Below are 23,942 nucleotides of genomic sequence, written 5' to 3'. Positions count from 1 at the left end.
TATACTTCACGTCATGCCTCTCTTTCAATGCCTAGTGGTAGGGGAAGAAATTCAGAAAATAGGGGTCAGCTATATAGAAGATCCAGCTAAGCTCAGAAGGGCTTTTGCTCACAACTCAGCTGTAAGATGGCATACTATAGGGCTTCACATCTCACCAACAGGTAAAGAAAACTTTATATAGAAACAGAAATTTATTAAGCTGATCTGGCATTTGGGAAGCTAATGGCTCCCACGCCTGTTCTGCGGGTGGAGGAAGGTGTTTGGAGCTCTCCAAGAAACCAGGAAATTGAAAGGCCAGGAGAGGCTGTTTTTTCAGGAAGCTGCTTCTACTTATTTTAGACAGCCATATTTGGTCCCACTGCTTGAGTAAAAGCCTCAGTCAAAAGAAGGACTGGCAGTCTTGATTCTGTTCACTGTCAAACCTGCCTCACACGACCACAGAGCTGTGGAGGCTGGCAGGCCTCTGTGGCATCATCTATCCCATCCAATGCTTAAAGCAGGGTCACCTAGAGCAGGTGACTCAGGGCCATGTCCAGTTGGGTTCAAAGATGGAGAGTCCATAACCTCTCTGGATAGCCTGTTCTAGTGTTTGTTTTTTTGTAAAAAAAAAAGCTTTTTCTTAGATGTAAATGGAATTTTCTCTATTTCAGTTTGTGTCTGTTGCCTCTCATCCTTTCACTGGGCACTACCTAGAACAGTGTGGCTCCATCTGCTTTCCACCCTCTAATCTCATATTTATACACTCTTACGAAATACTCCCTGTCCCTGGATCTGACCTGATTATTTAGTGTCAGTATCTTGCAGCTTGGTTACAAATACATTGCTTCATGAAGGAGTTGAGTAACTGGATTTTATTGTATTGACTGTCAAGAAAGCACTGATATGATTTACTGTATTACTTAAAAGATAAAAATATGATATGATATTGACAGCACATAAAACTCACTTAATCCTGTCCATAAACTGGGGGCAATGTACCAGAACTTGTACTTCTCAGTTGTATCAAAGGTGTTCTATCTGTCAGAGTATGTTCTCTCCCTAGATATAGAGAATGCAAGAAGGTTACAAAAGGTTCAGAAGATCCAATGTGTAAAGCTTGCCCGATTTACAGAATACACCTTCACCAAGCCAGGAAACTTGTGAAAATGAGGATTTTCCTGTATTTCTTGTCCTAGAGTTGCACTAACTGAGTTTAACAGGGTTATAGCATAGCAAGTACTGCAAAATGTTTATCTGGGTATAAAACTAAGTAAATAATCTTTTCAGAGGCATTACATTTCAACCATTTTACTGATCTTGTCAAAACACAGAAAATGGATGCTGTTAGAATTTTGTCTGGTTTCATCTCTGTGGCACTTCTTTATTAAAGAGAAACTGTATCTAAGAAGTGGTAGTTTGTTCCTGTTTGTTCCATCTTTCAGTTACCAGTCTGGAGAGCAACAATTCCTGCATGAACAAAAACCCTCTCATATTGACTGCAGCTTGGAGGTTTACACAGATCTTTTGAAACAATTCATTGAGACATGATGGATATCTCATCATTTTATATATACTTATACATATATACATACATACATGTGTATAAAAGAAAGACTGGAAGAGGCATCAAGCAATATTTGGCAAAGGCAATTCTTTTATCTGTCAGCTGTAGATTTTATGATTAAAGCATAAAGGCAGAAATTACTTCTTTATTTATTCATGGCTATCTGTAGTCTGTGCTAGAGTATGTTGGAATGCTGATTCTGAATCAAAGGCTTGCTGGAATTTCACAAAATCTTCCAAACTGAAAATGTTCTATGATATTTATCCATGAGAAAATAGGATTTTTTAGCATTAGCCACGATGTTTTTTCCTCATAATGTCCTTTGACTGTTGATGACATTGGGTTGAAGCAAGTTCCAAAGCAGATTTGAACATAAAGTTGACTATTGACTACAGTTTCTGAAGGATAAGCTCCCTCAGATAGCCTGACCCAGGCAACATAGCACAGCTTTACCACAGTAGGTTGCTGGCCAAGAACACACTGATGTTTACAACAGGTGATAATTCTGTCCCAGCAGAGCTGTCAGAGGCAAACAGTACTTGCTCAACTTGATATAGAATCATAGAATCATAGAATCAAAGAATGGTTAGGGTTGGAAGGGACCTCAAAGATCATCTAGTTCCAACTCCCCTGTCATGGGCAGGGAAATCCTCCACTACACTAGGTTGCCCAAAGCCTCATCCAACCTGGCCTTGAACACTTCCAGGGATGGGGCATCCACAACTTCTCTGGGCAACCTGTTCCTGTGCCTCACCACCCTCAATGTAAAGAATTTCCTTCTTATATCTAACCTAAATCTGCCCTCTTTCAGTTTAAATCCATTACCCCTTGTCCTATCACTACACGCCCTTGTATATAAATATGTTCCAGTGTCATATCACTAGGACCGTGACTATAACTGTGACCCTGACCAGCAGTGGCCCTTCTGCATGCTTTGCTATGGTCCAGCCACCTCAAACTGCTTCTTTTAGTCTGCCTGGGTTTCCGGTTTGATGCTTCTAAAACAAGTAGCTGCTTTTGTTCTTTCTAGCTGTGCAGGTTCTTGCCATTGTGAGAGTCAGACAGTTAAGCTAGCTGCATGTCACCTCATCCTCTTTGCCTCATGCAAACTGCTGCTGCTTCTTTGAAAACATTTTAACTATATCACTTTTTTATAAAGATCACTATGTGCCTTCCTTATGAAGAACCTTGATAGCTACAAAACCAAATAAAAAGGGAAAAAAAAAAGCTGGACCAAAAGCTGAAATTGTTTCCAGCTATCTTGTCATTCTTCTGGTTTTGGATGAGTATCCTGAGTGCAGACATAAAGGCAGGGGAAAACTTGCACTTAAGACGACCAGGTCTGAGTCAAGAACTGATATAAAATCCCTCTAGTGAGCTATCGCATTTATGAAGGTGACAGCTCTGGTGATAATTCTTTACCTCACTCTTTTCCACTGTCTAGGATCACATCCCTGCTATACACATATAATGGAAAGGATAGCTAGACTTCAACGGCTGCCATATTCCATGGCTGCTGGCAGCAGAGGTGGTGACAGACTCGGCTGACGACAATCATCAGACAGTAGATTTAGATTAGATCTAAAGAAGAAATTCTTCCCTCTGAGGGTGGTGAGGCACTGGAACAGATTGCCCAGAGAAGTTGTGGCTGCCCCACCCCTGGAGGTGTTCAAGGTCAGGCTGGATGAGGCTTTGAGCAACGTGATGTAGTGGAAGGTGTCCCTGTCCATGGCAGGGAGGTTGGAACTAGATGATCTTGAAGGTCCCTTCCAACCCAAACCATTGTATGATTCCATGATCCTATGATCAGATGGTTAAGGTTGTTTTGCCTGGTTAAACTGGTTGCTCAGAGATAAGAAGGGAAGTTAAAGCCTAACAAGTATAGGTCACACATGCCTATGTTTTACAGTATATAAATATGTATCCAGGGACCCAGATATTAAAACTTGGCCAAAATCTCACGTTTCATTTGCAGCTTAACAATAAAAACTACCATGCCCCAGGTAACTTCTAGCAAGGAAGTCCCGTGATTACCCTGCGCTGGCAGACGACGCAGTAATGTATCTGAATTACTTGTTAATCGAATGCATTTTCATGTATCAATTACTTCCTTGAAACAGGGCCATATTCTGATGGTCTTATAAGGCAGTTCAGGATATTTCTCGATCACAGGAAAGATTTATTAACATGATCTTCAGCTTTCCAGCTCTCAGGCCTCTGTCTCTTGAGAGGAGAAGGACTATTAGATCCATACAAAAGAAAGGCAGCTCAAGAGGATAGTCTATGTGGAAAAGAAAGGCAGGACAAGCTAATGGAACAGGTGAGGCAAGATGCTTTGTAGACAAGTTCCTGAAGAAAAGCAAGAGAAGAGATCTCTGTCACTAGGTGAGAACTTGACATGGGCTAAGTGCATAGGGAAGGGGATTCCCCTCCTGAACAAGGAGGAGTGTGCCATAGAACAAATTGAGCAAACAACACTGAACTCCATCTAAAAATCCTCTGGCACTTCTGATCTAATTGCAACTTTTGTCATGATATAGTCAAACTCATCTTGTTTGAAAGCACTGAAATAAGACTACATGGGAGTCGAGGTAAGCAGACAGCACAACAACTAGACTGCTTTTGTTAGTATCACTTTCCCTTGCTCCACGTTCAACAGGAATTTAAAGCTACCTGTAGTCTCTCTGGATTCAGGTGTCCTCTGCAAACATCTGCACTCTCAGCTGGTCCACACGGAGATAAAACTCAAGGGGAACTATGTGACCTTGTACCAGTTGACAACATAACCAGGTATCTAAAAGAGATAGTATTTGTGTGTGTGCTGAGGTCCATTCACATTTGAAATGGCTGAGTGTAACATTTTCAATCACAGGATCATGGCATAATTCAGATTGGAAAGGATCCCAGGAGGTCACCTAGTCTAATTTTCCTGCTCCAAGCTGGGTCACCCCTGAGGTCAGACCAGGTTGGTCATGGCTTATCTAGTCATGTCTCAAAAACTGGCAAGTATGGAGATGGTGTAAGCTCTCTAGGTAACCTGCTCCTCTGCTTGGCTGCCTTTAGGGTGAAAGGTTTCTCCTTATATCCAGCCTGAATGCCTTGTTTGAAGTTCTGCCCTTTGACTTTTGTCCTCCCAGCATGCACCACTGTAAAGAGCATTGCTCCATCTTCTTGGAAACCTCTGTGTTGGTACTATGGGGCTGTTATGAGGTCCCCCTGAAGCTGTCTCTTCTTCAGGCTGAGTGCTCCCTCAGCCTCTCCTCACAGCATAAGTGCTCCAGTCCCCGACCATCCTGGCGGCCCCCCACTATACTTGCTCCGGTTTGCCAATATGCTTCCTGTATTGGGGGACAAAACTGGATGCAATACTCTGATGAGTTCTGAGGAGACAGGGATAATCCCTTCTCAGTCTACTGGCTGTGTTCCTGAACAGCCCAGGATGCTGTTGACCCTGGCTCTTGCCAGGGTGCACAGTTGGCTCCTATTAGCTCATTGTCAATGGAGACACCCAGGACCTTTTCCACAGCGCTGCCCCCTCTCGATGGCACTGTAATGACTGTTCCCTGAAGCTTGGTGTCATGTGCGAACTTGACAAGAACGTTCTCAGTCACCTTCTCCATGTTGTTGATAAAAATGTTAAAGGCGACAAGTCCCAGGAGAGACCCCTGCAGTACTCCTCCCATTACAGGCTTCCAGGCAGAGTTCAAACACTATCCATTAACCACCACCTGCTGAGCCCACTATCCAATCTTTTTTACCCGTTTAGTTGTCCACCCGTGCTGGACTATAATATTCCAGCTTGGATACAAGAATATTGTGGGAGACTATGTAATAAACTTTGCCAAAGTTAAGGTTCCACTGGTCTCCCCTCTTCCACAGATCTACCCATTTTTTCATGGAAAGCAATCAGGTTGGTCAGGCATCACTGACCCTTGGCAAATCTATACCGGCTGTTCCTAACCATTGTTTTCTCCTCTATGTGCCTAGAAATGTGTTCCAAGAGGCCTTGCTCTACAATCTTCACAAAGACCAAAGTGAAGCTGAGTTTGTGGAAGATGGGACCTGTCATTATGGGCTTTGGCTCATTCATTGTATTCAGCAGGCACTCATCTTTAAGTGAAACGCTTTCACACTGCTTCCCCCTTCCTCATCCTCTTGTATATCTGGGATTCCATAAAGCTCTGTGGTATCTCAGCTATGTTTTCAAAAGCATGTTTGTAGGAGCAACTGGAAATAATTCAAAGCTTTTGTATCTAACTGCTCACTCTTTACCCAACTATAAAAAGACATACCAGGCTTCCTAAGTCTCTAAGTTATCTTTACAATTTATCTTTGAAACGGTTAAATCCTTCTTGCTTCTGATCAATACATTCATAGTGACAACATGGAATGGAAAAGTAAAGAAAGATTAGTAGAAACTAGAAGATGCTAAGAAATCTTAGGACTTCAGCGTTGGTCTACAGGACAACAAGATGGTTTATTAAACCTTTCACCAAAATACAAATAAATAAGAGTCAGGGATCAAAATCTAAACTACTCTTTTGTCTTTCATGGCTTAATGAAAGTACCTGGATGTTGTTTCAGACAGCTCAGTGGAGATTCTCACTGAATACAAAGCTGAGATCTACGACCCAATCAGACAAGTGGAGATACAGACAGCATACATCTATATACACACAATCCAAAGGCATAACCTCCATGCTTGTCCCAGTCTACTCCAGTCACAATACTTCACCTAACAGTCTAAGAAACAGAGGCATTTTCAGAGGCAGAGGAGGAGACCAGCAGCGTGGAAACATCCCATTCAAAACTAGTGACGAGAAGGTGAAGTGAACACAGAGGATAAAAAAAAAGAGAAATGTTTATGGAGGAGAGACTGCTAGGCAGAACCCTTTGCCTTTTCTCGTACAGGCAGAGATGTTGGGAGTAGAAGACAAAATCTACAGCAGACCATCTTCAGAAAACTTCTTGAGACAGCGCTTGGCATGCTCCAAAACTGTGCGAGGCTGGCGTCGTGACACCATCCAGTTTAACGTCAGGGTAAGGAACTGGAGGTCTATTCACGCTTCACAGTTTTAAGTCGCAAACTGGACCCGCCGCCTGTTGCGAAGAGGCCCTCTCACAAGCAGGCCTTTCTTCCCTGCCTCCGTGTTTCTTCCCGTGCCTTTGTCATGGATGGCCCTGCACCGGCACTGGGGTGCGCTCGTCTCTCCGAGCCCTGCTTACCGCCCAAACCGGGGCGGAGGAGCGCATTGGCAACACCGTTCCGCCCGCTTCTCCAGCGCTCGCCCGAACCTACGCGCCCTGCGTGCGGTTCGCACCCGGCAGGAGCGGAGGCAGCTCGGGACAAGCCCAGACCCCGCCAGAAACGCCTGGAAAGGGGCGGGACGGCCGCCGGCCCGGAGGCAGAGCCGTCGGCGGGGGGGGACCGGCCGGCGCGGGCGCGGGCCCGGCGCCCCGCCAGCGCGCGCTGCGCGGGCTCGCGGCGCCGCCAGCGGGCGGCAGCGCGGCGCGGCCCTGGCGGGGCGCCGCCCCCGCCCGCCCCCCGCCGCCTCGGGCGGAAACGACGGCGAGCGGCGGCCGGTGCCGCGCCGCGAGGAGCGGGCATGGCGGACGGGACGCGCTCGCTGCGCGGCGGCAGCCCGGCCTCCAGCCCGCTGCTGGGCGGGCGCGGCCGTGCCGCGGCGGCGGCGGTGGCGGCGGCGGCGGCGGCGGCGGCGGGGGGTAGCAGCCCGCCGGGCCATGGCTTCCGCAGGGTGACCCTCACCAAGCCCACCTTCTGCCACTACTGCACCGACTTCATCTGGGGGCTGGCCGGCTACCAGTGCGAGGGTGAGGGTGAGGGGCCGGGGGAGGGCGAGGGGCGGCCGGGCGGGCAGAGCGGGGCCGCGCCGGGAGCCGCGCCGGGAGCCGCGCCGCCCCGCCGTGCCGGCCGGGGAGGGTGCCGGTCGTGCGGGACCTGCTGGGAACGACCGCCGCGTCCTGCGCGAGGTGGGGAGGGGGGGTTCCGACGCTGCCAAAAACGCTCCTATACTGATGCTTAGTGCTACTGCTGATAACGATGTTCTAGTAATGAAAACGATGCGATTCTACTAAAAACGTGACGAGAGTAATAAAAATTCTAGTAATAATAAATTCTAATAATACAGTCTAACAGCAGCAGTAATGCTAAACATTCTAACAATAACGATAAATTCCAAAAATGAAAAAGTCTAAAATCGGCAGTAATACTAAAAATTCTGCTTTTCGCAATAAATTCCGACAGTAATAGATTCCATCAATAATGATAACACGTCTAACAGTATTAATTCTAACGATACATTCTAATAATAATAAATTATAACGTAATAACATAGTTTTTAGTAACAATAATAACATTTCTAACAATAATTAGAATAAACTGGGAGGTGCGCCACTACCCGCTCCTGTGTGGTGACACGGATGTTTGCCATGATCCAGCACTGCCCCTGCCCGTCTTGGGATGGATGTGCTGTCGGCCACCCCGGTGGGGTGGTCAGTGGCTCACAGCAGAGCTGTCCTAGAGGTGCCCCTATCTGCTGAAATGCCCAATGGCGTGGAGGAGCCGCAACCTGTGTGGAGTTTGAACCTTTTAAAGCTGGGCTGATGCCAGGGAGGGCAGAAGAATTTGCTAGGAATTCTTGCCAGCCCCCAAGGCAGCTGAGATTCCTGGAGGTGAAAAAATCATGGCTGCTTCTGATGCAGCGGAACCAAGCGGTGTCATAGGGAGAAGAGGGGTTCTCTGTCCTGGTTTTCAAAAAAACCCAAACCCAACACCTTGGTGACTTCTTGAGTGTGTGCGGTCCAGCCAGCTTGTTGCACCTCCAAGACGAGGTCTGGAGGAGTCAGGTTGTACAAGAGCCTCGTTGTTCAGGTGGTAACAAACAAGACTGTGGCTGTAGAGCAAGTACGGTGCAGTGCTTTTGTTTTTGTTGTCGTTGCGAGTGAAGAGGGTGCAGGATTAAGTCGGACGGAAGTCATGTTCCTGTGTGGTGCAAAAAACCACGTTGCAAGAATAGTTTTATATATTTGCTTAAACCTTTGCTGAGAGATGTGCTGTTCTGTCTGCATAGCAGAAAGTCATTGCTTATCCTAATGGCAAAAGAGCCCCAAACTCGAGAGACAATTTCTTAAGTTGTGAAAATGCACAGAGCTATTCTTTCATCGTCTTTTATTATGTCGCTGCCTTAAAAAAGGAAAATTACTGGAGTCACAAAAGTGGGCATTCAGGTGCCGGTTTTGTTACTCGAATTGCTGAGCGGCTTTGATGTTAACAGGTAAGAAAATGTGAAAGGCTTTCGTCCAGATGTCTCGTTTTTTGTTCCGTTTGCATACTATATACAGAAAGGTAGTGCATAGCTGTAACTTGAATCTAGGGTGTTTTCCTAGTTTGAAAACTGTGTTGGCAGTTGTGGTCTGGAATTGTTTTTCCCCTTCGGCTTTGCAGGCTGTTTTGGGTAAGGATCGTTAGCACTGCTGTCTGATGACGGTGTGCTAATGAGGCACTTCCAAGCTGCACTGTTAAGATACCTCTTTTAAACCTACATCTGAAACCTCCACCCCAAACAAATCGTGTGCATGAGGGGTAATGAGAGAGAAAAATACTGTCCTTTAGCTCTGACATTACATGCTCAGAGTGTGGAGGAGAACCCTCTAATGCCACCTGGCACCTCAGTGACTCCTTTGGATGAAGAACTGATTTTTTTTTTTTTTTGTTCGTTTATCTGTTTTCAACAAGCCGTGCTAGGTGTTGTGTTTGTCTTTTCCGACAACTTTCTGTTAAACAACAAATCAAAAAAACCCCCTTGATTGATCATCTGCTGATGCTGGCTGCTTTTAACAGCCCTTGTACCTTGTTTAATAGCTTGACAGCTTGTTCTTTGTTTGGTGAAAGCTAATATGATTTATTGAATGATATTTTAAGTAAATTCCGTTTAACAAATTACCTTCTTGTCACGTTTGCTTTAACTAATGGAGGTTGATCATTGTTCTTTAGAAAGTAATAAAAGGGTGATCTCTAGGAGAGCCAGCCTGATTAAAAATAACAAAATAACCCACCCAGCTTTTAGTGAAAAAAGTGTTTGTAGTAGACTGGAAAAAGTTGGTAGCTAATGGCTATCTCCTGGTTCTTCTCCCCAGGGAGACTTAGGATTGTGGGTGTAATTGTGGCTGAGCTGATGTTGTCCTTGCTTGGACTCCTTTTGATAAACCACCTACAGGCTTTGAAATCAAGCTGTTGAGTAGCTTTATTCTAGGTGAAATTTGCAGTGGTTTCTGTTCCGAATCTGTGTGTTCAAGGTATTCAGTCTCCTGATGCTGTTTGTGTTGACGTTTCTTAAAGCTGGTCTTGATCAAAATAGAGTTTCCAAACTTTGAAGGGAGCTGAGCCTGCTGCTGATAAGACTCCCATCAGTTAAAGAAAAGAGCAGGCGGGGTGGAAAAAGCTCCTGCCTAACATTATTTTGAGTAGTTGTGTGGCCTAAATGACCTGGATTTGAGTTTTAATTGTGATTGTGCTTTTGACCCTTGGAAAATGGCATCTTTTGTATGTGAATGATCATGTCCGGAGAGTTTTTCAATGAACTTGACGAACTACTCAGCAGACTGGCCCATGTCCATGTGGCTTACATGGCCGTGCAGCAAAACCACACGAAATGTAACGAGTTCTTAAGACATTTCTGGCAGTGCAGGCCAAAATAAGGGGTCCTTCCCATTTCTTCTTCTAGACTCTGAAAATGTCTAGAAGAGATGCTCTCATGCGCTCTTATCCGTACAAGCAGGAAGTGTCCTGGATCTAATCCCACTGTTCTAAAGCAAGATACTGCTTCCCTCTCCAGTTCAGGGCCAGTACTGCTGTTGTCAGCACTTTGTATGGGACAGGAGGTACTCCTGGGAGAATTGCAGCTCTTTTGCTATATTGGCAAAGTATTTTTGTAAGTGAAACTTTACAGGGAAGGCAGTACTCTTCCTATGTGGATTAGGTGTCTGGTTGGATTCGAAGATGTCACTGCATTAAGCTTTTGTGCATGCCTTTAGTGTAGTGTCAGTCAACTAGGCTTGTAGCTGTGGTTTATTTTTCTTTCTTTCTTTTTTTTTTTATCCCCCTACCTGCAAATTTGTTTCCTGTAAACCCTTTCTAAATGACTCGTTATTTTTCTTGCCACTTTACTCTTTCTAGCTGTCACTTCCTTTGATAAGTGTGTGCATGAAAGAATAAGTGATGTTTGGATTGTAACATGAACAATTACTCTCTTATAATATTGCTCTTGCTTTCCAAAGCCCGGTCATTTCAGTTTTGAGTGGGTTTAAATTTCCTCAGGCGTGGCAAGAAAGAGGCAGTATCACAGAATCATAGAATTGTTAGGGTTGGAATGGTTTAGTCAGTCAGTATGACTGGCTGGGTTTCTGTGCATGTGTGTGTGCACCTTAAAAGTGAAAAATATTCAATATATGAAGTCTGTCTAAGAAATAAAGAGAGTTGAGTTCTTATTGGTAATACACACAGCAACCGATTTCATACACTAGAAAAGAAGCTAGCAGGTATTTTAATTTGGAGTTTGGGATTTATTTTAGCCTGTGATAAATAAATTTCTTTTCGCAGTGCTTTTTCTTTTCCCATGAAGATTTTCCAAAAAAAGTGTAGGAATAGTTGTGAACATGTACATTTTGGGGGCTACAGATATTTCCAATCTTCCTATTGTGAACTTGGCTTCGTTTATTTTAGTCAAAGGTTAAAATGCGAGGGATTTAAGTAATAAGCAAGTTGGTTAGCAAATTTAGCATAATTCTTTAGTCATTTTTAGTTTTTTTTATAAACATATATATCTCTTTCATTACAGCATTTATTGGAAGATACTGTCAGAGACTCTTTGGTATGTTTTTTGTCTATTTCTATCAGGGAAATGCCGTTTGAGCAGGTAGGGTACTTGTCTTAATAGGAAGCCACTAAGTCAAATAACACTCAAATAATACTTTGAGAAATAGCATGTCTGTTTGTGTATTTTGGGGCTTTTTTTGTTTGTTTGTTTGTTTGTTTGGGCTTTAGGCTCTGTCTTGTAAGGAGAACCTCCAAACTTATTCCAAGACGTAGAAATTCCTATTTCTCCTTGTCTGGTTTAGATGTTGGCTGAGGACACTGCAGCTTTTCCAGAATAAAATGTAAATGGTGAGTGTGAGTTATGCTTATGCTGTAAATCTTTGACTTAGAAAGCCATAAAGCTGCTGTGATTCATATCGGCATGTCCCAGACATGGGCAAGCCACGTTGTGCCTCAGTGGTATAGGAGAACCTGGAGATGTTCAGACAGCATCTCTGCAGCGATCTGGCAATGCCCATTCTGGGCATCTTTTGAATGGAGTCTGCTCCATTTGAAGACTGTTCTAAGCAACTGGAGTCAGATAGGGAAGGTGCATTTTAGTTTAAAGCTGGGAGTTAGACCAACAGGGAGTTTCTCTGTAAGCGTATGGATATAGTGGCAGTGGCAGGGAATAAAGGGACGAGAAGCAATCGTTTTGAACTCTTATCCTTTCTGGTTAGTTCTGTTGTTGGGAGAGGCAGCTGGAACATCCTTGACCTTGCAAATTCTGTTCAGCTCAGTTTTGAAGGAAGTAAATGATCTATGAGATTCCCCAGAAAGTCTTAATGCTTGCAGTTCAAAAGGAAGACAAATTATTTCTTCTTCTAACAAACTTGGCTTGCATTTGGTGCATTTTGAACTGAAAATAAAAGCTGCAGGAAGGTAAAACCAAAGTAAAATCTTGCTTCTGTCGCACAATCAGTTTGTATTTTCATGATTTGCTCGCTTTATCCTTTAGTGGGTTTCTTGTCAGTGGCCGGGCCTTTCCCTGCAACAATAGGATGTTTGATATTGGGGTGCAATGTGAATTTGTGGTTGAGATGTTGTTGAGTGGATATGCATTTAAAACTTAGATCGAGCCATGTGACTCTAAATCTGTCTTGGGAACAAACACAAAGACTGTCAAAAAGGAAAAAAAAAAAAAACCCACGAAAAAAACACTCCCCAAATTAAACCCTGATACAGAAACTTAGCTCAGTTCTGGTCAAGCTGAGACATATGTTGGGAAAGTCATTTGGAGGATTGACTGACACCCTGAAAGATGCAACTTACTGTTCTGGATTTGAAGGATAATTTATTTTGTACTGGATAATTTACACTTTTCTTTTGCCTGCTTCCCTCTGACAGTGCTTCATAGGAAAATATCATTGTCACCATCAGTGATGCAGAGGAAAGGACAGGGACCTTTGCGATGATGCACACAGCTTTTGTAGCTGGAAGCTATGTTTTGTGTTGATAGCGTTATCCCAGATTTCAGTCCTGAAACTCAATTATGTAGGAAATAACTTACCGCAGAAAGTGCTAAAGCCAGTAATCCAATACTAGGCTTTGCCCAGCACTTTAATATCTCATCTGTGTTGCTGCCTCAGTCTGACTTGGTGATAAATGACAAAAGCAATAAAGAAGGTGTTCATCAGTCCATCATGGTCGGGAGTGACTGCAGCTTGCTCTCTGCAGGTTTACTTTCTGGATGATCTTCCATCTAATATTGCTTAGACTTAATATGTTCAGGTGCCTCTCAGCCTTCTTTTAGGCTAATACCTTCTGTTTCTTTCCATCTCACAACAAAATTTTTTCAGTCTTCCTATGGTAAGTTTCCCACAGACCATAGTTCTTGCAGTGCTGTGCTAAGAGTCTAAAAAGCCTTTTATTCTTTCTTGCAGTTGTGTGGGAGATAAATACCTGACTAGTTATTTCTTTCTGATAAACAAAGGACCTTGAACTCCATAAAACATTTTCTAAGCACTGTACTGAGCCATTAAACAATGTTTTCTTTAGAACTTGAGTAGAGTTTCTGTCTGAAGCTACCTCAGTACTTAATGGGCGCAGAAGCATTCGCCTGTTCCTGTTTTGTAAGATGTTTGCGTACATTAGATATGTGCTTCCCCCTGATTCAAATTTGATTTCATTTGGGGAACCAGTACATTTTGATAAGACCTCCCCTTTCTCTAGAGGTGATGTGCATTCCTTCTTTATAGATGTAGAAGCTTGTATTAAAATAGGATATCTTACTCAGCAATGCACATCTCTCTGTGATTACTCTGTCCTTCAGTTTTAGTCATCAGCAATTTTTTTTAGTAGTGATGTTACTTTTATTTCATTAAAATACCTGATACCATTATTCGTTATCCTACAGTTTTCCATGTGAAAAAGCCCAACATTTAGCAATCGCTTTGCATTGCCAATTGCTTTACAACAAGGGACGTGCTATGTACAATGGGCATTTATTACACAGGTGTAGATGCTGACCTTGGGGTGTGGTCTCCTGCTTATAGTGCCATGCAGGATGACATGCAAGGTTTTTAGTTTTTATTCTCCTCTTGGCAGTGTGTAACAGCTGTTTCTGTTGATTCCTCACACCACCACCCTCAATCTTGTTCTGAATTCCAAGTCCAGGTATAAGGAATTTTGCTGCATTGTTTCCAGTGGGTTCCCTCTGGGCAGGGTCCCTGTTGCTTGTCTGTTTTCTCCTCTTTGATTATGTGCTCTTTATAACTCATTCATAATGTTACTTTTCTGCTTACTATCTCATAGAAACCTGGTTCTCTTCCTGATTTTGGAGCTTTTCTCTCAAGTGGCAGCTTTGAATTATCTTTGAATCAGGCTGTCCCTGGATGACCTTTGCTTTTCGGTTATGTCACTAGTTTCTTCCAGAGTGTTTTCTAACACTGTATTTCATCAGCTTAAACTGTATTCCTTCTGGGCTACTAGTTCCTCATTAGGACCATTGTGAGCTGGCTCAGGAAAATCCCTTTGGCAAAACTGCTTTTGCAACACCTTCTGAAAGCAGGTGACTAAGTTATATTTTAATTTGCCTCTGCTCCAGTGAGGAAAGAACAGGATGTGTGTATAGCATATAGACCTTTCTAAGTGTTAAAGTAGTATGTGCTATATATAAATATATGTGCTAAATAATAATAAAATAATGTATCACCTCCTGTCATCCTCCTCCCCACCTCCCGAACACCCCCCCCCCGCTTTTTGTTTAATAGCACCTTTCAGTTTTGAGACAAGGCTATTAGGAGACACTCCCAAGCAGAGAGCAGAAGCTAATGTTTGTATATCACAATGTTATAAGGAACTAAGTGGAAGTGTACTTTTTTTTCTAAATGTGCCACCACAGTATTCCTCCTTTTAAACCATATTGTTGCCCACTGTTGCCTCACTTGTGGAATTTTGTTATTCAGTAGAACACAGTTCAACCCCTAATTTCACTTCCTGCTTTTATTTAAATATTTTTATTTGCTTGGCTCTGGAGGAATTTGGGGGTGTGTATATATATTCGTACATATATGTTCATACGTAAATACACACGAAAAATGCATGTATTTGTATTTTTATATATTTTTGTTACTTTTTCTGTGTTTGAATATAAGTGATTTACTTGAAAGTACATTTAGGATTATGAATGTTGTATGTTTGCTGTGTGAAAGTAACATTATTTAAGATCTAAAGCAACTAAAAATGAGAATAAAAATTACTGTACTTGACCACAATTTAATACATCCCTGGAGGTTTTAAATACAGAAGACTGCTAGAGACATTCTGAATACTTTGCTAAACAAATGTGTTTGGGAGAAACGGGATGATTTGAACTTCAGGTGTTAAAATGGAAGCAGTGTGTTGTTCTGCAGGGTAGTATTAAATTACGGTGGCTAGGAAATAGGACTTCCAGTTTAAGTGCAAGAATACGTAGCAAAAAAATCTCTGTTCCTCATTGCATTTCTTTCTCTGTGGCAGAATGTGTCACATTTTAATGTCTTGGTTTGTTATGATGTAATTCAGGAAATGAGTCTGTCCTTTTTCTGCAGTACTTTCTCTACAGTGCGTGGAGATAAGAACTGGTACACCTTGTTAGCCAGCGAGCGTAGGAGTACTCCACTAACCAGTTCCTTAAGTGCTTCAAACAAAAATACTTCCTCAGTGCTGAAATCATTGCATGGTTGGGAGCTTCAAAAGAAGGCAGAAGAATACGAGGAAATTGCTAAGATTCCTCTAAGCATGAAGAGGGCATGAGGGAAGGATCTGAACATAAAGTGAAAAGGCTAGTCCTGTTTGAGACTGTGGATGCTCTCTTTCAGAATAAAAAAAAAAAAAGCTTTTTGTGAGGTGAAATATTTTCTTCAGAATCTAGTTAGGATGCCAGAGTGAGTGTAAATCATCTCACGTACAAATTTGCAGGGGAAGCTGGTAAGGACTAGCAATCCTGCAATGTATCTGCTGTAGAAAGAAGCCCTTCGACTTGAAACAAAGGTGTGAGCTGGGTAGCATGACCTAGGAAAAACTGCTTTATCACATTAAACCTCTTCTCAAAACAGTGTTGATGTGGAGGACTGGAAAAGCTGATCTCCAACTTCTTGGATATTCATAAATATTTAGAGAATTTAGAAGTCTCGAGACACTTTTGTAAGTTGATGCACAAATTTTGGGTGGATATAGTGGCGATGCAGTAGCACACTGTGACAGTTGTGCCTAGCAGGTGTGCACGTGAGCTGTGAGCAGTGCGTCTGCGCGCACGGCTGGAGAGTTGTCATTGTCGGTGTCGTGGGTTATGTTGAACCGCCCCACACACAGCCGGTCACTCCCCCTCCCCCACCCCCAGGAATGAGGGAGAGAATTAAAGGATAAACGTGAAACCCGTGGGTTGAGATAAGAGTGATTTAATACAGATGATTTAATACAATGTAGGTGCTCACCACCCCTCGTATGCGAAGCCCGTCTCGTCCCGAAAACTGCAAATCCCGGACGAACGCGAGGCCCCGAAATAGAGAGGGGCAGAGAGGGAGAGAAAGAGAGAGAGAGAGAAAGAAAAAAAACAGCAGAGCAGCAGCGCAGCAAGCGCAAAAGAGCAAAAGTGCAAAAAGAGCCAAAGCGCAAAAGCCCTTCTTCCCGGCTGACCCTCGCTTTTATACTGGGCATGACGCTGCATGATATGGAATACTAATTGGCCAGTTTGGCCCTCAGTCTTAAGTTCCACACAAATGACAAGGGGAATCGTGTCCCCCTTGTCCCAGCTATGCTCCCCCCTTATCCTGCCGTGTTTCTGTACTCCGCACACTGAAAAGTCCTTGGAGTTTCACTTCCAACCACAAACATCAGCTTGCTATCAACATTCTTCTCAGAGCGAGCCTCTGAGTGAAACCAAAACATGGAACTCTTCTGGCTGTTAAAAAAAAACCTCTGTCCCAGCTAAAACTGGGACAGTCGGTAATGGCAGCCCTTCCGAAAGTAATCGCAACCCCTTTGTCCTAGAAAGGGTTGAGAATTGAGTAAAATGTCGCTTGCAATTATTTGCTCCAATCCTCTGGATGCTGGAGAGGCTTAACTCTGCAAATAGAAGATGCTGAGTGAGAAACCAAGCAGATGACCCAAAACGGGGTGGTGTGAAAGCAGACATAACCTTAAAAACAAAAACAAGTGAAAAGATTCTCAAAGGTTTGGTTTCTGTGCCGTTGACTTGCATGCCTGTAGTTTCTCTTGAAGAGACGTTAACAAGTGCCGTGTATTCCCAGCACCTGAGACTATCAGACCTCCTCAGTTGAATCTTGTTTCAGAAATAGGCTGAAGTAGGAGGTAAAAGTATCAGCTAAGTATCATCGTGTCCATTCTGGTTTTGACCTCTCTTATTCCTTTCTTCTTATCTTTTCTTTGCTCCAGAATAGCTCCTGTCTGGCAAGTGCCCAGAGATTTCTTGAAGCTATCGTATTTTTCATTCAAGCACTTTTTCTTCAGGAGGAGTGAATAGATTATTTAAAAATTAAATCTTCCTACCTTTCCTTTTCCCAAGTCTGGAAAGACAACGGAGATTTTATAGTTAGTACTTTCAATCAGTGTAACTTTTTTTCTAAATACGAACTCATGGGAAGTCTTAAGAACCTTTCAGCATATGTTAGTAATTCATGTGTATAAATTAATAGCTGATTATGTTACATAATAGATTAAGAGCAAGTGCTACAAGAACTTGCCCTGCCAGTCTGATTGATTAAAAAAACCGCACCAAGTAACAACAAACCAAAATAAACAAAACCTTGAGATCATTTAGTTCCTCTTAGGAGTGATGTGTATTTTCTCGAGGGTAGATTTTCAATTTTAGTGTTTCGGGAACAGAGCTATTTCATCTTGGAAGTTCTGGTGTTCTCGTAAGTGGAATATGTAACTTGACCCTCCAGGCTTCTATCGCCATGTAGATGTAAACACTCAGCTTCTATGAATTATATATGATTTTACTTGTGTGAAAGAGACTGTTCCGTAAATTCAGGACGAGAATAGTCCTGAGTCTCATCAGTGATTCAAGCCTAAGTGGTGGAATTGAAATCCTCACGCTTTCTTAACAGGAATCTTTTTAAATGCTTGAAATTCATAATAAAATGAAGAATAGTGATTAAAAAAACCCACGTCAACTAGCTCAGGGATTAGCACCTTCAGTTTGCTAACGTTTCTGAACATAGTGCCTTGTGTTTTATTTTCCTCTGATTCACCACTGTATAAATCATTTGCCTTTAGTTTCCTGACCATGTCAACACCCTCGTAGCAACCACGTTGAAGAAAATACTGAATGTACTTACCCAGCTGGCACAGAACCCTATTTCTTTGCTTTTTACTTTTTTCCTCTCATCTTTCCAGCTCTAATTTTTGCTGAAATTCTCTAGTTTTTTACACTTCTGTCTATGATGCAGCTTGGAAATGAAGCCCTATAGAAATGAAAGGCAGAGGTTGCCATAGCAACTGGAGTGTTTTTTGTGTCGGGTTTTTTCCTTCACTTGTTTTGGTTTGTAGTGATAGGAAGTATTGTGGTGCCCTAGATAATGCTGAGATTACCCAAATTAAAAGAACACCACTTATGTTGGGGTTACCTATATTAATAATTTGGCCTACATTTTTAATTATACTTTTAAAGAAACTCAGCGTTTCTTTAAAAATTTTAACTCTGCTGTGGAGGTAGGTGAGTGCTGTCATAGCTAAGATTAGCAGTGGCTTTTATTCTAGTCTCTTCAGGATTTTTATTATGTAATTATGTTCTGTGTTCAGTTTTTAAGAGGCAAGGTGGATGGAAGTGCATGGGTTTTGGAGAGAATTCTTGGGGATTTCCCCCCTTGAGCACTCAGCAAACTCATTGAGGCTCTGTGTGTGTATACCTTGTGTGCCCCTGGTGATAGGCCCCATAGGTGCAGGACTACACATTACAGTTGTTCTGGAATGCTGTAGCATTGAGAATATCTTCAAATCTTTGAGTATTGTGAGAGACTCTAGGCAACTGTGTCAACATCACGATTTTCTGCCAAAATGCCATCATGACTTACGAAGTCCTGCCATGCATTAGATTGTACTATGATCCGCACCGTTTGTTTAAGTGTAACTGAATTCTTCTTTTTCAAAACTGAAGATGTTCTTCTACTGTTGTTTCCCCTTTGTAAGTGGGGAGGGATTTTTGCCTGAGCATGTCTAAAATTGCAGAAGTGTTAACAGGACTGATTTTTGTAGGAGACATCTGTGTCGTCCACCTGGGTTTTCAGAAACTACTTATTAAAGTATGACTTTGAGATTGTGATGTGTGAAGTCATATATGCTATACTGGGCAACCAGTGATAACGATGCAGGAGGCCACGAATGTGAGGGCTGGAAACCTACAGGGTTTATGTAGGTTCCCTAAGCGTGATGAAGTTTTAGTTCTAAGGACGCTTGCAGTAAATATCAAGGACATTTTAAGAATTTTCCTTAAATTGAGAGCTGGGTCAGACTGCCTTATAGTTTTTGTTGTGTTATTCTGTTCTGAATACTGTAAGCTATAGCTCTTTGTTTTGACCAGTAGCTGTGAGTCAGCTGGAGAGTGCTGATAAACAATTGACAATGTCTCTCTTTGTAAAGCATTGCCCAGAACGCAGCAAATTGGAGAAGCTGTTGCAGACAACAGCTGCAGGGAGTTAAGTACCATGGCTTTAGCGTTCATGACGCTGGTGTGCACGTCCGGCGGGAGGTGGTTCTGTGCTCCAGCTGGGTCTTCCTTGTCACGCTCCTTGTTTTAACCGCTACACAGTTCTCTGCCTCTGTGTCCCACGTCACTTACAGATACTGCAGAGCTAGCACTTAGAATCATAGAATCATAGAATCGTTAGGGCTGGAAGGGACGTTCAAAGGTCATCTAGTCCAACCCCCCTGCAAGGAACAGGGATATCTCCAACTAGATCAGGTTGCTCAGGGCCTCGTCCAACCTGGCCTTGAACGTCTCCAGGGATGGAGCATCCACCACCTCTCTGGGCAACCTGTTCCAGTGTTCTACAACTCTCATGGTAAAAAATTTTTTCCTAATATCCAACCTGAATCTACCTCCCTCTATTTTAAAACCATTACCCCTTGTCCTGTCACAACTGGCCCTCCTGAACAGCCTCTCCCCATCTTTCTCGTAGGCCCCCTTGAGGTACTGGAAGACCACTATAAGGTCACCCCGGAGCCTCCTCTTCTCCAGGCTGAACAGCCCCAACTCTTTCAGCCTGTCCTCATAGGAAAGGTGCTCCAGCCCTCTTATCATCTTTGTGGCCCTCCTCTGGACCCTCTCCAACTGGTCCATGTCCTGCTTATGTTGGGGACTCTAGAACTGGACGCAATACTCCAAGTGAGGTCTCACGAGGGCAGAGTAGAGGGGGAGAATCACCTCCCTCGACCTGCTGGCCACGCTTCTTTGGATGCAGCCCTGGAAACGGTTGGCTTTCTGGGCTGACAGCACACATTGCCAGCTCGTGTTAAGCTTCTCATCGACCAGCACTCCTAAGTCCTCCTTGGCAGAGCTACTCTCAATCTTTTCATCCCCAGGCCTGTATTGATACTGCAGATTGTCTTGACCCAGATGCAGGACCTTGTGATTGGCGTTGTTGAACCTCATGAGGTTCACATAGGCCTTTTTCTCAGGCTTGTCCAGGTCCCTCTGAATGGCATGCCCATCCCTCAGGCGTGTCAACTGAAGCATACACCTTGATGTCATCTGCAAACTTGCTGAGGGTGCATCTAATCCCACTGTCTATGTAGTTGATGAAGATATTAAATGGTACTGATCCCAATATGGATCCCCGAGGGATACCACTCGTCACTGATCTCCATCTGGATATTGACCCGTTGACCACTACTCTCTGGATCTGACCATCTGGCCAATTCGTTTCATTAAAGCCTGTTTTCAGCCAGGCCATATCATTATATCTTTGTATAGGTGCAGCTGGTAGGGTGTCTAGGTTTTCTGATGGGTATGGTTACGATCTAGAAAAGCATTAGGTCCATTGACCTAATGGAGACAGCTACTTTTGGTACTGTGGTATGGCTTGCTTGTGCGGTTGTTGTTTGCTCCTTGGAACATGAAGCCCTGGTGGAACTGAGCACATGGCATGGGTGCTTTTGTGGTCTCTCCAGGTGTAGGTGCTCTAGTGTCACCTGCTTAGCAGGATTTAGGAAACCTGCTCTGGGTCAAGGCAGGAGACAGGAGGATGGGGAGGGTGCCTTTCTGACAGGTGAAGTCCTGTTAGTTCATCTGTCAGTAAAAGGCTTACTGTACCAGGGACAATGGAGGTGCAAGGTAGAGTTTGTTGTTACACTTCAGAATATTTACAGCCTTACTGATGAGAGAGTGAGAGGCCCTTAGGGTAGCCCAGGAGCTTTGTACGGCTAGCACAAATCAAGCAAACCTACTGTAAGCAAATTGGTGCTTTTATGGTTGGCAGTTGAAGTATCATTGAATTCATTTGACTGTTTTGTTATTCAGTAGCTTGTCTTGTTTTCACTTGACTTGTTCCTGTGTTATTTCCTAGCGGCGTATCTGAAATACAAATGAATAGGAATTCCCATGTGCTGCCTTGAAATTACAGAGCTCAGATGTTACAAAAACATTTATTTTGGGTATCTATACCTATAAATAGAGCTTGCTCTCATGTAGACAATTCTGGAAAGATACAGTAAAACGCAATCCACGTTGTGTGAGGGGAAACTGCATTTTTATCAGACAGGGTATATGCTGGTATCTCCATTTAAAGCAGAGGTAGGTATAGCTGGTTAGTTGGTAAGACCAGAGGGTCCTGGAGAGAGAAAGGGCCTGGTGAGTACAGTCATCTGTAATGATGTTCAGTAAATATTTGGAATAGCTTAACAGGTTTCTTGTTTCTTCTGGATTTTCAGAGGAAGAGGATCCACAATGTGGTCTCATTGAACTGTAAGACAAGCAAAAGCCCAAGACTTCTCACTGCAGTGAGAGAGGACCGTGTTTTTAATGCCTGACTTAAAGCTTTCTGAGTTTGTTCCCTTCCTGTGTTGCTGTTTTTTGAAATGTTCTGGGAAGACCAAAGCTTGTAGTGACAGCTTTCCTGGTGACATTTAGCAAGCATTGCACAACAGACCTCTAAACTTAAACTACATTGTGTTTTTGACTGAGAGAGCACACCAATATTGCATACAGGTCTTCACATGTTTCTGCTGAATTGGGAAATAAGCTGGCAAGGTCCATGTCCTGCATCCAGCATTCCTTTCAGTGAATAGTCACAGTATTCAGGCTGGCCTGTGGTCATGGCCCTAAACAAAAAAGCTAAATGTGTCTCTGTTGGTTAGCTGCTGCAATGGGAAAGGAGCTCAAAGCTGTGTAACAAATGTAAAAGTTAAGTCCCACAAACTTTCAGTGAAAAGAGAGCGTTGCTTTTACATTACCTAGGAAAATAGCATCTCCTCCATCAGCTTGAATGGTCCTGTCTGCATAAGCAATTTGATAACAATGTGTTTTATATAATAATTTTAAACCACTGAGATGTTTGTTTGTTTGTTTTTTAAAAAAAGATCTTTTTCTCCAATCTTTGACTACTTAGCTTGTGGGCATTTCCTCAAAGCTATTGTCTTCTAATTATCAACGGATCTCTGTTGAATGCAAAGGCGGTCCTGCTGGACAAAACAGCCTGCTTGCAGGACGGAGGGCAACTTCAGAAGCGTGTGAAAAAGCCCCTAAAGGGCAGAGGCGCTGTAAGATTAAGCCTATATTTTGACTTCTGTCATGTCACATGCTATGGAAGAGCAAGAAGAGAGGAGAAAATAACGTACTTAGTTTTGACCAAAATAAATCTTTGTTTTGATAGAGTTAGACTGGCTTGGCCTGAATTGTCTTGGTGCTGATATGCCCTTTAAGTCCCACTGATTCACTGTTTGGAAAGTAGAGACTGTTATTGTCTTGCATAACAGCTTTGAAGCTTTGGTTTACTCCCAGCTTTGCTAGATTACTTGTTTGTTTTGGTCTGTCCATCTAAAGGCAGTTGTCCTTCCTCTGCCGTAGCTACGCCTCCTGCACTGGGGATCCTCGCCATTGTGTGCATGGGTGTACTTTTATTAAACTAATGGGAGCAAGCTGCTGCTTCCATTTTCAGCTCTTCTGTACCCATCTTCCTTCCCCAAGCACTCGTAACCAGCCTCTTTATAAACCAGTGCTGCTGTTTCATGGCTGTGAGCGCTGGCAGAGCAGAGGTGGAAGCTAAGATATCTCTGCAAATGCTGGCAAACAAAATGAGAATTTTGAAGCCTTTCCAGGTCTTGGACTAATGCAGTTCCGTTTGGTGATCCACCAGGAGGCTGAGGGCCCTTCTGCAATTCAAGGTAACCCTGGGGAAAGTGACTGGACTGAACAAATGTTTGCATCCCCTTCCTTAATAAGAGGGGTAATAAGAGAACATCTTATTTTCTCTTACTCTAGCAGTGATTGCCAATGCTCTTAAAAAAAGAGCCATTTTTCACTTGCCAAGCATTACCTTTTTTCTTTTTTCTTTTTCATGAGAGGAGGAGTGAGAATAACCACTAGAAAGACTAGGTAAGATTTACCCCTTTATGTGTTTTTTGCTTTCCTTTCTGTTCTGCTGTCGGTAAGTCCCCAAAATAAGCCTCTTACGAAAACAACCAGCACCTTGCCTCACTGAGGTACCTAGCTGCAGAAATAGTTGCAAAGACGGAAGAAAATAAGCAGTTCTTCATGGCTGTGGTAAGCAGGGCAAGAAATGCTAGACATAAGTTGTTATAAGGGAGGTTTAGTTTGGACATAAAGCACCAGGCTCCTAACTCAAGGACTTTGGAGGATGTACAGTTGGCTGCGTGAAGAAAATGAGAGTTGTTGCTCCTGGGTGGGTTTTTGGAGCAGGTTTGCTGACACTTGTCACGAGCACAGAAGGACAGACTACCTGAGCTCTTGAGGTCGCTGGCTGCCCAGTTTTCTGTAAAAATTAATGTATTACCTGTGTGCTTTCATTAGTTACCTCTGGGACATGTTCGAGTGGGTCCAGAGGAGGGCCACGAGATGATCCG

General features: G+C 43.3%; 1 protein-coding gene across 1 annotated transcript in view; it reads left to right on the top strand.

The window, feature by feature from the left end:
- The first annotated feature begins 7,149 nt into the window (after positions 1 to 7,149).
- Positions 7,150 to 23,942, top strand: part of DGKQ (diacylglycerol kinase theta) — a 105,268-nt gene continuing 88,475 nt past the window's right edge. Inside the window, exon 1 of the mRNA XM_086629020.1 lies at positions 7,150 to 7,375. Coding sequence (XP_086485146.1) covers positions 7,150 to 7,375 — 226 coding nt within the window. The remainder of the gene's footprint in view (positions 7,376 to 23,942) is intronic.

Source organism: Tauraco erythrolophus, chromosome Z, assembly GCF_009769465.1.
Source record: "Tauraco erythrolophus isolate bTauEry1 chromosome Z, bTauEry1.pri, whole genome shotgun sequence".
Classification (NCBI taxonomy): domain Eukaryota; kingdom Metazoa; phylum Chordata; class Aves; order Musophagiformes; family Musophagidae; genus Tauraco; species Tauraco erythrolophus.
The sequence above is the reverse complement of the archived record's forward strand: the minus strand, read 5'-3'. Positions and strand labels throughout refer to the sequence as shown.